General features: G+C 39.6%; 1 protein-coding gene and 1 long non-coding RNA gene across 3 annotated transcripts in view; one reads left to right on the plus strand and one right to left on the minus strand.

The window, feature by feature from the left end:
- LOC142101380 (uncharacterized) overlaps positions 1-13,119 on the plus strand; it is a 535,334-nt gene that overhangs the window by 420,537 nt on the left and 101,678 nt on the right. The window lies entirely within an intron of this gene.
- Positions 1-13,119, minus strand: part of GPSM1 (G protein signaling modulator 1) — a 225,195-nt gene that overhangs the window by 193,826 nt on the left and 18,250 nt on the right. The window contains exon 1 of one of the 2 annotated variants that reach the window (XM_075185836.1): positions 4,724-4,818. The exons of the other annotated variant lie outside the window; for it this stretch is intronic. Coding sequence (XP_075041937.1) covers positions 4,724-4,803 — 80 coding nt within the window. The 5' untranslated portion in view covers positions 4,804-4,818. Of the gene's footprint in view, positions 1-4,723; positions 4,819-13,119 lie in introns of those variants that run through there. 2 annotated transcript variants of the gene reach the window in all.

Consider the following 13,119-nt stretch of genomic DNA (forward strand, 5'->3'; position numbering starts at 1 on the left):
GGCCCACTCAGAGGGCTGTTTTAGTCCTATTGGAACTGCTATTACCATGCCAGCAAGAAGACACAATGTTCTACACCTCAAGATAAAACAGAACACATGGACCCGTGTTGAATTTAGGAGCCAGACACTTGATTGTATCAGCAGGTGACCAGTAACCCATCACCAACCTATGACTTCTGTGTTGGTCTACTGGCCTCAAGGACCTGGAATGAAACAGAACTAATGTAGACACAGGACTTAGCTGGTCACATTCTCCTCCAGATCTCCAATGAGAATCACTTCTGCTGCACCACTCATGTTGGATAAACTGAAATGATCACCCTCTCGTGCATAACAAGACCACAAAAAGGAATTATAACTAATCAGGATCATGTTACAGGTGCCGGAAGCTTCAGCTAGTCTCCAACCTCTCCGTTTATGTGGGAAACCGGGAGCAACATAGGAGACAACTGAAGGGGTTGGATTGTAATGTATCCCTCATACTAATCAAAGATTCAGTTTTGATATCATTTATGTTCTTCCTGCATAATTTTAGTATGCAAATCAAAGTTAAGATTCCGTTTGGAATCCCCAGAATATACAGCAACAGAATTCAGCCAAAAGCTGTAACTCAGAATCAATGGCTGTATACTCCAGGCAGCACTATGGAAAATGAATAAAAGCTGATTAATACAAGGTTACATCCCTACTACATATATAGCAAGTTTTTAATACACTAAAGAACACAACCAATTGTATTAACAGAATATATTTCTTGCTACCAGCTTCCAATATAAGAGAAGAATATGCAACTGTACGTAGTTTCTGCTCCATAAGGACCTTCATACAGGTATGGGTTAAACATAGCAGTGAAGAATAAAAGGGTTTGAATCCATGCTTCAGTAACACTGGGATTTGTCTGGCAGCCAGCGGAAGATGAAGACATGTGGGTAACCGTGGGTGTTAGTGGAAGAGATAGACCATATGTTCGCCTGGCTCACAGATCCAGTGTTTGCATGTGTGGCCAAATGTAACGGCAATGTGTTTATTCACAAGAGCACAGACACCAGCTTTTAACACAGTTATTAAGTGTTATGGAAATATTATGACTGGCAAATGTACATTTAGTTTTGTTAATGCAAACGTGTCACCCATGCTGTATTTTGCACCCTGTAACACATAATTACACGGACATGACCCACGTAAGGTTAGGTGAACTGTTCATCAATATATTTATTATTTGCAACACAGTTTCAGTAACAATAGCATCACCTGACCGGACGCAGTGACATCATGAACGTAAACCGAAATCCTCACCTATGCACAGACATTTTGTGGTCTGAATCAATATTAATCAGTGACAATTGCTTCAGCCCACTGTGTCTCAGTGATGGGTCCGAGAAATATCTATAGTGACTGATCACATCATAGGAAGAAATGGTTTTTTCCTAGTCTGTAAATCTACTAAAATGGAATAGATAAACCTGCCCTATATAGGACTTTTCTTGTAGAATATACAGAATAATTATAATTTGGTAAATACCAGAACCAGAGTGTCCAGGATTTGGAGAGCGATTTGTGTATCCGATTGTACAGGTAACAGGCCGGCGTTCTTAAAAGACGATAAACACAGGAATTGGGCTATTCTTGATTTTGAAGTACTGGATTTGCTGCCAAAATATCAATATATAATTACAGCAATGTTATGAAGAACTATGGAAAAGATAGCACAACATGTTCTGATATATGGGATAATGTACTCTCTCCTGTACATTATAAGCAAGCAGGCAGGTTGGATTGGTGGAAAGGAGAAGAGGAGCCAGTGAAGGTCTCTGTCATCCTTTCAGGTCTAGTGACACCTATACTGCTCCTTCACTACAGAGATCATGTACAGGATCTTTTATCCTGATGCCTGTGGGTTTATTCCACCTGAAATATTTCTGTTTTTTAATCAGCTTTTTGTTTTTCCGGCTCAACAGTGCAAAATGTGCTTATCCTGATGCCCTGTGGTCCCATTTTATGCCATTTTAATGAAACTGCTGTGGTTGTATTTCTCTGCCTCCACTGTTATTAACATTAGGGAGCGAGGCTTCTGTAATGAATTCAATATTACAAACACAACGTCTGCAGGTCGCATACTGCTGACTGGTGAAAGACGAGCTGTGCGCTCTCTCACGTGCGGACAATCTGCTTTATCTGTGCTGGGCTCCATCTAAACCTCTCTGTCTGCACTGATGATGCCCAAGCGGTTACCAGTCAGCTGCGTTGTCTTTTACTTCATATCCTCTCTAAAAGGTATTCTATGCAGATACGTGCACAGGGGACTGCGTGCAAAGTGGATGGAACATAAAGTACTCAGTGAAATGTCCCAAACTACAATATATGTGGAAACAATGTATCCCTGTGTGGTCTATACATAATAGTGCAGTCTGTAACTGTCCTTCATTATGCCTATGACCACATGTATGAAGGTATTTATATTACAGACCTTTATGAGGGATGTTACAACAGAATTATTTGTTCTTGTTTTATCATTGTGCATTTGCCATCAGCTGTACTATTCCATCATATGATAACGGGTGCAGGCTTACTGCAGACCCTCAGGCCATGGTTCCAACCTACCAACAATTACAACAAATTGGGGTCAGTCAGATGAATAAACAAGTTCTCTTGTTGGTGTAGTTTCCATCATAGCATCCAAAATACTTAACACGTTTTTATTTTGGAATAAAACTTTCCTACGGGAGAACTTGTCTCTTCATCTAACTGAATTGTGGCTTCTATTCATCATCGTCCTCCATCACTCCATCTTCATCCAGTCCATCCATAATTGTATCCAAATCATGTAAACCTAATCTTGACACAATATACTGTAATCTCCAACCTCGTCATTTCACCCACACCACTTGATCTTGCCCCCAATTACTTCACCCCAACCACTGACTGCCTATACCCTATTATTTAATCCCTACTTATAACACATACACTAATCATTATATCCCCACTCCCCATCAGATACAGAAACATTTCTGTGTCCAACAGAATGAACATAAACAACCAGATTACTACAAAGGATCACTAAAAATGCAGTTTTGGTACAGGAAAGACGCTTCTTTTCTACATAAAGAGTAAGACTCCCACATGCAGCATTTTGTGTGCATCTACCACCCAGTGGATGCAGCATAAACACCAATCGGAATCGGCTAATTGATCCCTACGGAGAAGCACACAAAACAGACATTGTAAGCACTAGATTAGACCATGATGCAAAGAATCCAGCTAGTAAAGATTGTGATATATTCCAGCATGTTTATAAATGTACATCTCTCTAGACATCAATCATCCATATTTGAAAACATGCTCTCCATGATCCCTATGTCATATAATTATATAACATTCCTACTGCAGGACTTCCCATATCTCCTACAACCGTGTCAGCCACTTACGCTGTGATACTATGATGATCTCTCAGACTGGGTGATGCTTATAAGCAGTGAATAACCTGTAGTGAGATTGATGGGTTCTCTGTCCAAGTCAATGACAGGACGGTTTTCTGAACAGTTAGCAAAAATATTATTATTATCCCTTGTTTATATAGTAGTGGTTAATCTATGGTTTTAGGTGTTTCTTCACACATAGTTAATTACAGCCATAAATGTAATTTATGCTGTAAATCATTATACAATTTGGAATTGACCATATAACATAAATGGACAACACACTAAGGACCACTCCTAATAATCCGTATCAAGCCAGCAGGAACAGAATGTGCTCATCCGACACTTTGTTAGTAAAATGAATAACTAATAAATGAAGAGAAACTCTGATGTTTGATCACCATGGAAACAGCAAAGAATGGAAGGTGTTTAATTCATTATGTAACAATCCCATAATAATGCTTATTCCATTATCTCCTCCAAAGAGCTGACAATACAATTACACTTATTCAAGATGCAACAAGTGAGTTGTCAATAAAAAAAGAAAATATAACCTTGAACAAAGATTAGGTCCCAATAATAACAAGATTCCAGCAATTATATTTACAATGTGTGCTCAAAGGCTGCAAAACATTCTTAGGATGAAGCACTTATGTAAATAAAGCAACTGCAATATGAAGCATTCACAAGGGATAACTATAGACCAGGTCCGGCCAACTGATGCCTCTCCAGATTCTGTGAAACTACAAGTCCCAGCATGCTTTGCCATTATATATATATATATATATATATATATATATATATATATATATATATATATATATATATATATATATATATATATATATATATATATATATATATATATATTATACACACACACACACACACACACATATATACATACACACACACTTGCTGACTATTTACTGGCACAGCATGCTGGGGATTGTATTTTCACAAGGTCTATGAGCAGATAAGGGGAACCAAGATGTTACTAAACTTCAAGTACCGATGCCAAAGACTCATACTTGGACCTGCACAGTCCACAATCAGATCTGTCTGCTTAGACAGTAATACATAACACAGTCCTGGGATAGAGGGATTGAGGGCTTGCATGTAATCCACATTACAGATAGGATAACGAGGATGACTGGCTCATTAAATGCATACTAACAGTACAGTAGATTGTACAGGTATAATTGCACAGAAACGCATCATAAACTTCACTAAAATGCATGTAAAGATCACAGTAGTTGATCCAGCTCATGTGAATAAGCCCCAATAGCAGCCATAATATTCCTTACCTGGAGGTACCAAAGCATCCGCCAAGCTTCCATTTCCACTTACAACAATCACAGCCCCAGTAAGCCCATAACCGAGGCATTGCAAAGCCCACTGTCTGAGCCCTGCATTGCCGGCATTTGCTGACAGTTGTATGGATTTGAAATAAAGGATCCACCCAGCAATCCACTGACACCGGCTTCCTATTAGATCATATTTACAAGTTAGAACAATCCCCTCCTGTCTGCACCTATGTTTGGCTGAAGGGTTATTAGAAGTTGGTTTAACGCTTTCCACAACAGGTGGAGACATCTCTCCCAGTCTTTCACCAGGGGCTAAGGGACAAACATTGTAATAATCACGTGCATGGGCCACTCTTCTCCAGGGTCTGAAGGGTTAAAACGCCCACCTCAGTTTCATATATTATTGTATATAGAAAAGGCAATCTGAAACGAAGAAGCATTTATACAGAACAAACCACGACTTCAGAAAGACGGAGCTTATTCTATGGCAATAAAGAAACTCCTGTTATATTGTAATTAAACTAATTGACAATTTGACAAACGTGTAAACCCACACAGTTCTCAAAATATATTTATACACAGCCAATGAGTCGTTTAACATAAAATTAGTTCAAGTTACGTGTGTGATACATATGTTCAACAGTTACCTTTTATATGATTAACAAATAATATAGGCAGGGTGGGAAAGTCGACAATAATGACACTGATATTATTATTAGGTCGACAATTCTAATGTAGACAGTAGTATTAGGTTGACTATAATATCCCTAACCCAAAACCTATAGCTAAGCCTATCTCTAACCAGATAACATTGTCGACATTAGAATTGTCGAGCTAATGTTGTCAACTTTCTCAATGTCGACCAAATGTCTACCCGTCGACCTCATATGATAACTACATACATTACAGGTGGAAACCCTCAGACCCTTTAGAAGACGAAGAAGTAAATTAGTCTTTCATTAAAAATAAATATAAGTGGGCTACAAACAACTGAGGTTAAGGGGACAGGGCTTTTCAATGATAGCTAGACAGCATGTACAATTTAATAGGATCCGAGATGTCCCCACGGACCCCCTCACCCTCCGGCAGAGGCTCCTGGCCCAGGGCCTCTCTGTAGCGGATTACTGAGGCGTGAGGCCATTCACTGACATGTCACACCAATAAAACAGCTGTCCGTCCCTGTAGACCTCAATGCTGGAGCAAGGTTTGATGTTCTGGCAGCAAGCGACAAACAGAAGCCATTTAAATACAGATCTTGGCAGGTTCCGTGTACAAGGTGTAAGATTGCCACTGTGTGACAGCTACTCCCCCCAGAGTGACAGTACCACTCACAGCTTACAGGGTATGGGCTTACTAGTATCACGCTCTATTACCCTAAGGATCATAGGAAACACACACGCATTTTACTACATTTCAGACTCAAAAGAAAACATGAAATGGGGTTTACCAGATACACGTCATGCCACAAATGTACCAGTTTTCCAATACTAAAATTAGACATCAATAAATGCCACTATGTGACATTAATGTAAAACAAAAGCATGTGTATTACTCAGATAAATGAGAATAATGAAAAACTGGTGTGTTCATAATTATTTACATATGTCCACCGTTCCCTTTCACTCCTCTGCCACATGTTGCGGCATAAGGAGGGTGGTGGTTCTCTAACAACAGACACAGAGTGACTGACCCACTTGCCGACTTTCTCTGTCGAAAAACACATTGTGGATTGGTGGATTCATACACTGGGTGAGGACCACAGCAGCTGAAATGATTGCAGATCTCTTACTATAAAGCCCTAAATATGTGAGGGCCACATCTGCCCACCATAGAGGTGGGAGGTAAAACATTAAATTAGAACAGAGCTGCGGTACAATTTGAGAGTAACAGTAAACAATGAATATTACCTGGTTCATAGCTGAAAATGTAATTTTTTTGGTTTATCGGTCCATTAAGGGGGCCCTAATCCTATTAAATGTTTACTAATCACTTTACTATAACAACTAGTCCTCCTATCCTAGAGTCCTGCTTCCTGGCCGCAGATTTCTCCTATTCTGGATAAAAGGATGAGTTCATACATTCTTCTTCTTGCAGCGTAACCATTTGGTTAAGAGAATGGGCAAGTAACGTCTATAATTATGGAACCAAAAGCTCCCTATAAAAAGAAATAAGAGAAGTCTCCATGGATGGAAATAAACATATTTTTCCATTTTGGCCACAGAGTTTATTGTTTGCACAGACCGAGAGATGTGTAGTACATGTACTGCTGGGGCCAGATCCAATGGTGCCTCTCTCTCTCTCTTCCGGGGTCTGGTATGTGACTAAAGTTCCCCTCTCACTAAGAATATAAGATGAATATTAATATTTTCCTCATATATTACTTTTAGTTATCTTATTGCTTTGTGGTGTTTATAGCAGTTTACAATAAGCTGTATTTTATGTCTGAAAGTACATATGTACACAGGGTTTCTTATAATATTATATTACCAAATCCCCTTCTCACTAGACAGCGGCTTCTGATTGAGAGGTGTGCAGACATTGTCCAGCCTGCATGGGAACAATCCAACGGGTGTCTGTTACAGCGTAATCTCCTAAATGTGAGAACACAATAGAGAGACCATTCTATGTAGCACATTACAATGTCCCAGACAGTCCGGAGAGCTGCATGGAAACACTGCATAGGGGGTGGGGGGTATTCACTATGGCGCGAGGTGTCTCTGGAAGGTCCATGGAGACACTTTGTGTGTCCTCCACACGTTTTAGAACTTAGCAGACATCTTTCCCTCACTAAACTTGTATCCTTTAACTTTTCCTATGGAAGTACAGAAGTTGCACCAATGGGTTTTCTGACTTCAATTCCCATTACAAGGAGAGGAAGCTGAGCGATATACAATGTATGCACACTGTTCAGTGGAATAGATAAGTCCACAATAAAAAATTATTTACCACTAGGGGGTCAAAAATGGGTGAGGATAGAGTCAATAATTCACCCACCTGTAAAAAGTGTAGATGTTGCCGAGAGCAACCAATCAGATTCTAAGTGACATTTTGTAGAATGTACTAAATAAGTGACAGCTAGAATCTGATTGGTTGCTAGAGGCAACATCTACACTTTTTCAAACCCGCAGTTTAGTAAATATACTCCTAAAACTGAAAATTAGGATAGATTCCTCTCCCCCAATCTCTATAATCAATAGACAAAACTGCCCCCAAATGTAACAAGTAGTTTCTCTCCTCTGTAGCTGGCTTCCTTCTTTGACAATAAAGTCATTCATTTCACTTGAATTAGTGGCCACTCAGCGAATGTTTCCTGCTGAGCTGGTTGAAATCTTTTCTTTTTTAAAAGGCCACAAACAATTAAAAATTATTTTCTGGAAGCTGTTGGCGTGAATAGACCCAACACCCCCAAGTATTTTTTTTTATAACTATTTATTTTGAAAAAATAGCGATCATGTACAGATAAGAGTCAACAATTAGTACATTTGCGGGGCGAGAGATAAAAACAGAGAACAGTACATGTCATGAGCATGTATGTGTCAATGAAGCTAAAAATATTTGAATAGCAAATATATAAAGTAGACAGAGGTTGACAATAAACCAACAGGTAAGTATACAATTGTCATCCAGAATACTCAAGAAACTATAACATTTTATAACAATATAATGGGGGGGGGGAGGGGGGGTACTGGTCGCCACCGAGACTGAAAGAAAAAGAGAACACACTTCCCAATTATCCCCACAGTTCCCTATCCCTATCCTTCCTTTTTAAGAGGAGAAACAAATAAATAGAAGAGGGGCAATAAAAGTTTCAGAGGGGATTACTACTTAGATTCTCTGGGAAGGGAAACAGCATCGAGAGACCAGAGTCAGGCCACCTATGCACCTAGGGAGTCTTTTTAGGAGGAAGGAGTTGGAACAAGAGGTATGGGGGTTATAAGTAAAGCCAAGGGGCCCAGATCTGGTGAAATTTATCATCCTTGTCATGTGGGTGGTAAGTAATCTGCTCCATCCGGGCAATAAACCAGATATAGGATCTCAGGGCCGCCAGAGTGGGGGGTTCAGCTTCTTTCCAGGACTTAGCTACTAGGCATCGCGCAGCAGCCAGGACATGGGAGGCCAATTTCGCAGACTGTCCATCATCATCCATCAAAGGGTAACAGAGAAGAAAGGACCATGGGTCTTTCAGGACAGGGCATGGAAGGAGGGAGGCGAGGAGCGCCCTAACTCGATCCCAAAAGGAGGATATTTTAGGGCAGGACCACCAGATATGCAAAAAGGAGCCCATCTGGCCACAACCCCACCAACATAATGGAGAACTAGAGGGGAACATTTTGGTGAGTTTGTCGGGTGTGTAGTACCACCTATAGTATACTTTATATGCGTTCTCCGTCACCAAAGTGGAAATAGAGCTGGTGGCAACTTGGTCCCTTATGATTTCCCAATAATCCTCCTCTGGGGGGGGGGCCCAGATCACCCCCAAGTGTTTTATATTACAAACCACTCATATAATTGATCAATAATTGTTATTTTAGAAGCATCTGACTATATAACAAACTGCCGATGGATCTGAAGTATCCAAACTCTGATCCACCCTGAGAGGAAAATATGTCCTTCTACCTTAAATGTGTCGTACCACCTAATCGTTACATGCTGCCCACCAGCTGCCCCGTGTGGAGCTCCTGCAGATCCGTGATATAAATCCACCATCAGTGGCCAGACAACGAAAACTGCAAAAGTACACTCATCACTGCTCACCCCTTGTTAAACCCAAAGAGTGTTACCAGGGAGCACGGAGGCCAGGCTGGGAGTCTTGTCTTAGGACTCCTACAACGGCTGCTGTGATCCTTTTACTTCTGGTTTGAAGGACGAGGTGGATGCACTTTGGACAGGTCAGATAACGATGAGCTTCTGTTATTATGGGGTAACCCAATTACCCCAACGGGGCTTCTCAGTGAGGCATCTTACAATGGTGTACAGGGGTTTGGTTATAGAGGATTGAATTAATAGATTAACCCTTAGCAGCTCCTCTCTCAGTGGTTTGGCAGGGTAACACTTTCCAGCTATACAGAGGAGAATATACATACATATATATATATATATATATATATATATATATATATATATATATATATATATATATATAACATGGTCCTATGAGTTGCATAATCAGCCATTACAATATTCATACATCACAGGGAGAACGGTCTGTGTGAGGGCTGCACATTCATTTTATGTGGAATTACTATTATTAGCCTATTAATGTGATCCAGGAAGGGTTAGAGAGCTGGTGCCAGATATATAAACCATCATCTCCAAGCAAAGATAACATTAATTTGTGCTGTCATGCATTCAGTGCATATCAAACATTAATTATAGCATTAATTATAACACAAATATAACTGCAACAAAAATATTATCTCCATAAATTACCATGTAAGCAGCATGTGCTTCAAACCTTGGCAGGTTATAACTACTGTCATCTGCTCATATATCTACAGCATCACCATTATCTGCTACACATATATTATCACTATACAGGAGGAGATTCCCAGCACATATATTATTACTACAGAGGAGATTCCCAGCACATATATTATCACTATACAGGAGGAGATTCCCAGCACATATATTATTACTATACAGGAGGAGATTCCCAGCACATATATTATCACTGTACAGGAGGAGATTCCCAGCACATATATTATTACTATACAGGAGGAGATTCCCAGCACATATATTATTACTACAGAGGAGGAGATTCCCAGCACATAAATTATTACTATACAGGAGGAGATTCCCAGCACATATATTATCACTATACAGGAGGAGATTCCCAGCACATATATTATCACTATATAGGAGGAGATTCCCAGCACATATATTATCACTATACAGGAGGAGATTCCCAGCACATATATTATTACTATACAGGAGGAGATTCCCAGCACATATATTATCACTATACAGGAGGAGATTCCCAGCACATATATTATCACTATACAGGAGGAGATTCCCAGCACATATATTATCACTATATAGGAGGAGATTCCCAGCACATATATTATCACTATACAGGAGGAGATTCCCAGCACATATATTATTACTATACAGGAGGAGATTCCCAGCACATATATTATTACTATACAGGAGGAGATTCCCAGCACATATATTATCACTATAGTGGAGGAGATTCCCAGCACATATATTATTACTATACAGGAGGAGATTCCCAGCACATATATTATCACTATAGTGGAGGAGATTCCCAGCACATATATTATTACTATACAGGAGGAGATTCCCAGCACATATATTATTACTATACAGGAGGAGATTCCCAGCACATATATTATCACTATACAGGAGGAGATTCCCAGCACATATATTATCACTATACAGGAGGAGATTCCCAGCACATATATTATCACTATACAGGAGGAGATTCCCAGCACATATATTATCACTGTACAGGAGGAGATTCCCAGCACATATATTATCACTATACAGGAGGAGATTCCCAGCACATATATTATCACTACAGAGGAGGAGATTCCCAGCACATATATTATCACTATACAGGAGGAGATTCCCAGCACATATATTATCACTATACAGGAGGAGATTCCCAGCACATATATTATCACTATACAGGAGGAGATTCCCAGCACATATATTATCACTATACAGGAGGAGATTCCCAGCACATATATTATCACTATACAGGAGGAGATTCCCAGCACATATATTATCACTGTACAGGAGGAGATTCCCAGCACATATATTATCACTATAGAGGAGGAGATTCCCAGCACATATATTATTACTATACAGGAGGAGATTCCCAGCACATATATTATTACTACAGTGGAGGAGATTCCCAGCACATATATTATCACTATACAGGAGGAGATTCCCAGCACATATATTATCACTATACAGGAGGAGATTCCCAGCACATATATTATCACTATACAGGAGGAGATTCCCAGCACATATATTATCACTATACAGGAGGAGATTCCCAGCACATATATTATCACTATACAGGAGGAGATTCCCAGCACATATATTATCACTATACAGGAGGAGATTCCCAGCACATATATTATCACTATACAGGAGGAGATTCCCAGCACATATATTATCACTATACAGGAGGAGATTCCCAGCACATATATTATCACTATACAGGAGGAGATTCCCAGCACATATATTATTACTATACAGGAGGAGATTCCCAGCACATATATTATCACTATACAGGAGGAGATTCCCAGCACATATATTATCACTATACAGGAGGAGATTCCCAGCACATATATTATTACTATACAGGAGGAGATTCCCAGCACATATATTATCACTATACAGGAGGAGATTCCCAGCACATATATTATCACTATACAGGAGGAGATTCCCAGCACATATATTATCACTATACAGGAGGAGATTCCCAGCACATATATTATCACTATACAGGAGGAGATTCCCAGCACATATATTATCACTATAGAGGTGGAGATTCCCAGCACATATATTATCACTATACAGGAGGAGATTCCCAGCACATATATTATCACTATACAGGAGGAGATTCCCAGCACATATATTATCACTATACAGGAGGAGATTCCCAGCACATATATTATTACTATACAGGAGGAGATTCCCAGCACATATATTATCACTACAGAGGAGGAGATTCCCAGCACATATATTATCACTATACAGGAGGAGATTCCCAGCACATATATTATCACTGTACAGGAGGAGATTCCCAGCACATATATTATCACTATAGAGGAGGAGATTCCCAGCACATATATTATTACTATACAGGAGGAGATTCCCAGCACATATATTATTACTATACAGGAGGAGATTCCCAGCACATATATTATCACTATACAGGAGGAGATTCCCAGCACATATATTATCACTGTACAGGAGGAGATTCCCAGCACATATATTATCACTATAGAGGAGGAGATTCCCAGCACATATATTATTACTATACAGGAGGAGATTCCCAGCACATATATTATTACTATACAGGAGGAGATTCCCAGCACATATATTATTACTATAGAGGAGGAGATTCCCAGCACATATATTATCACTATACAGGAGGAGATTCCCAGCACATATATTATCACTACAGTGGAGGAGATTCCCAGCACATATATTATCACTATACAGGAGGAGATTCCCAGCACATATATTATCACTATACAGGAGGAGATTCCCAGCACATATATTATCACTATACAGGAGGAGATTCCCAGCACATATATTATTACTATACAGGAGGAGATTCCCAGCACATATATTATCACTACAGTGGAGGAGATTCCCAGCACATATATTATCACTATACAGGAGGAGATTCCCAGCAC

Source organism: Mixophyes fleayi, chromosome 9, assembly GCF_038048845.1.
Source record: "Mixophyes fleayi isolate aMixFle1 chromosome 9, aMixFle1.hap1, whole genome shotgun sequence".
Classification (NCBI taxonomy): domain Eukaryota; kingdom Metazoa; phylum Chordata; class Amphibia; order Anura; family Limnodynastidae; genus Mixophyes; species Mixophyes fleayi.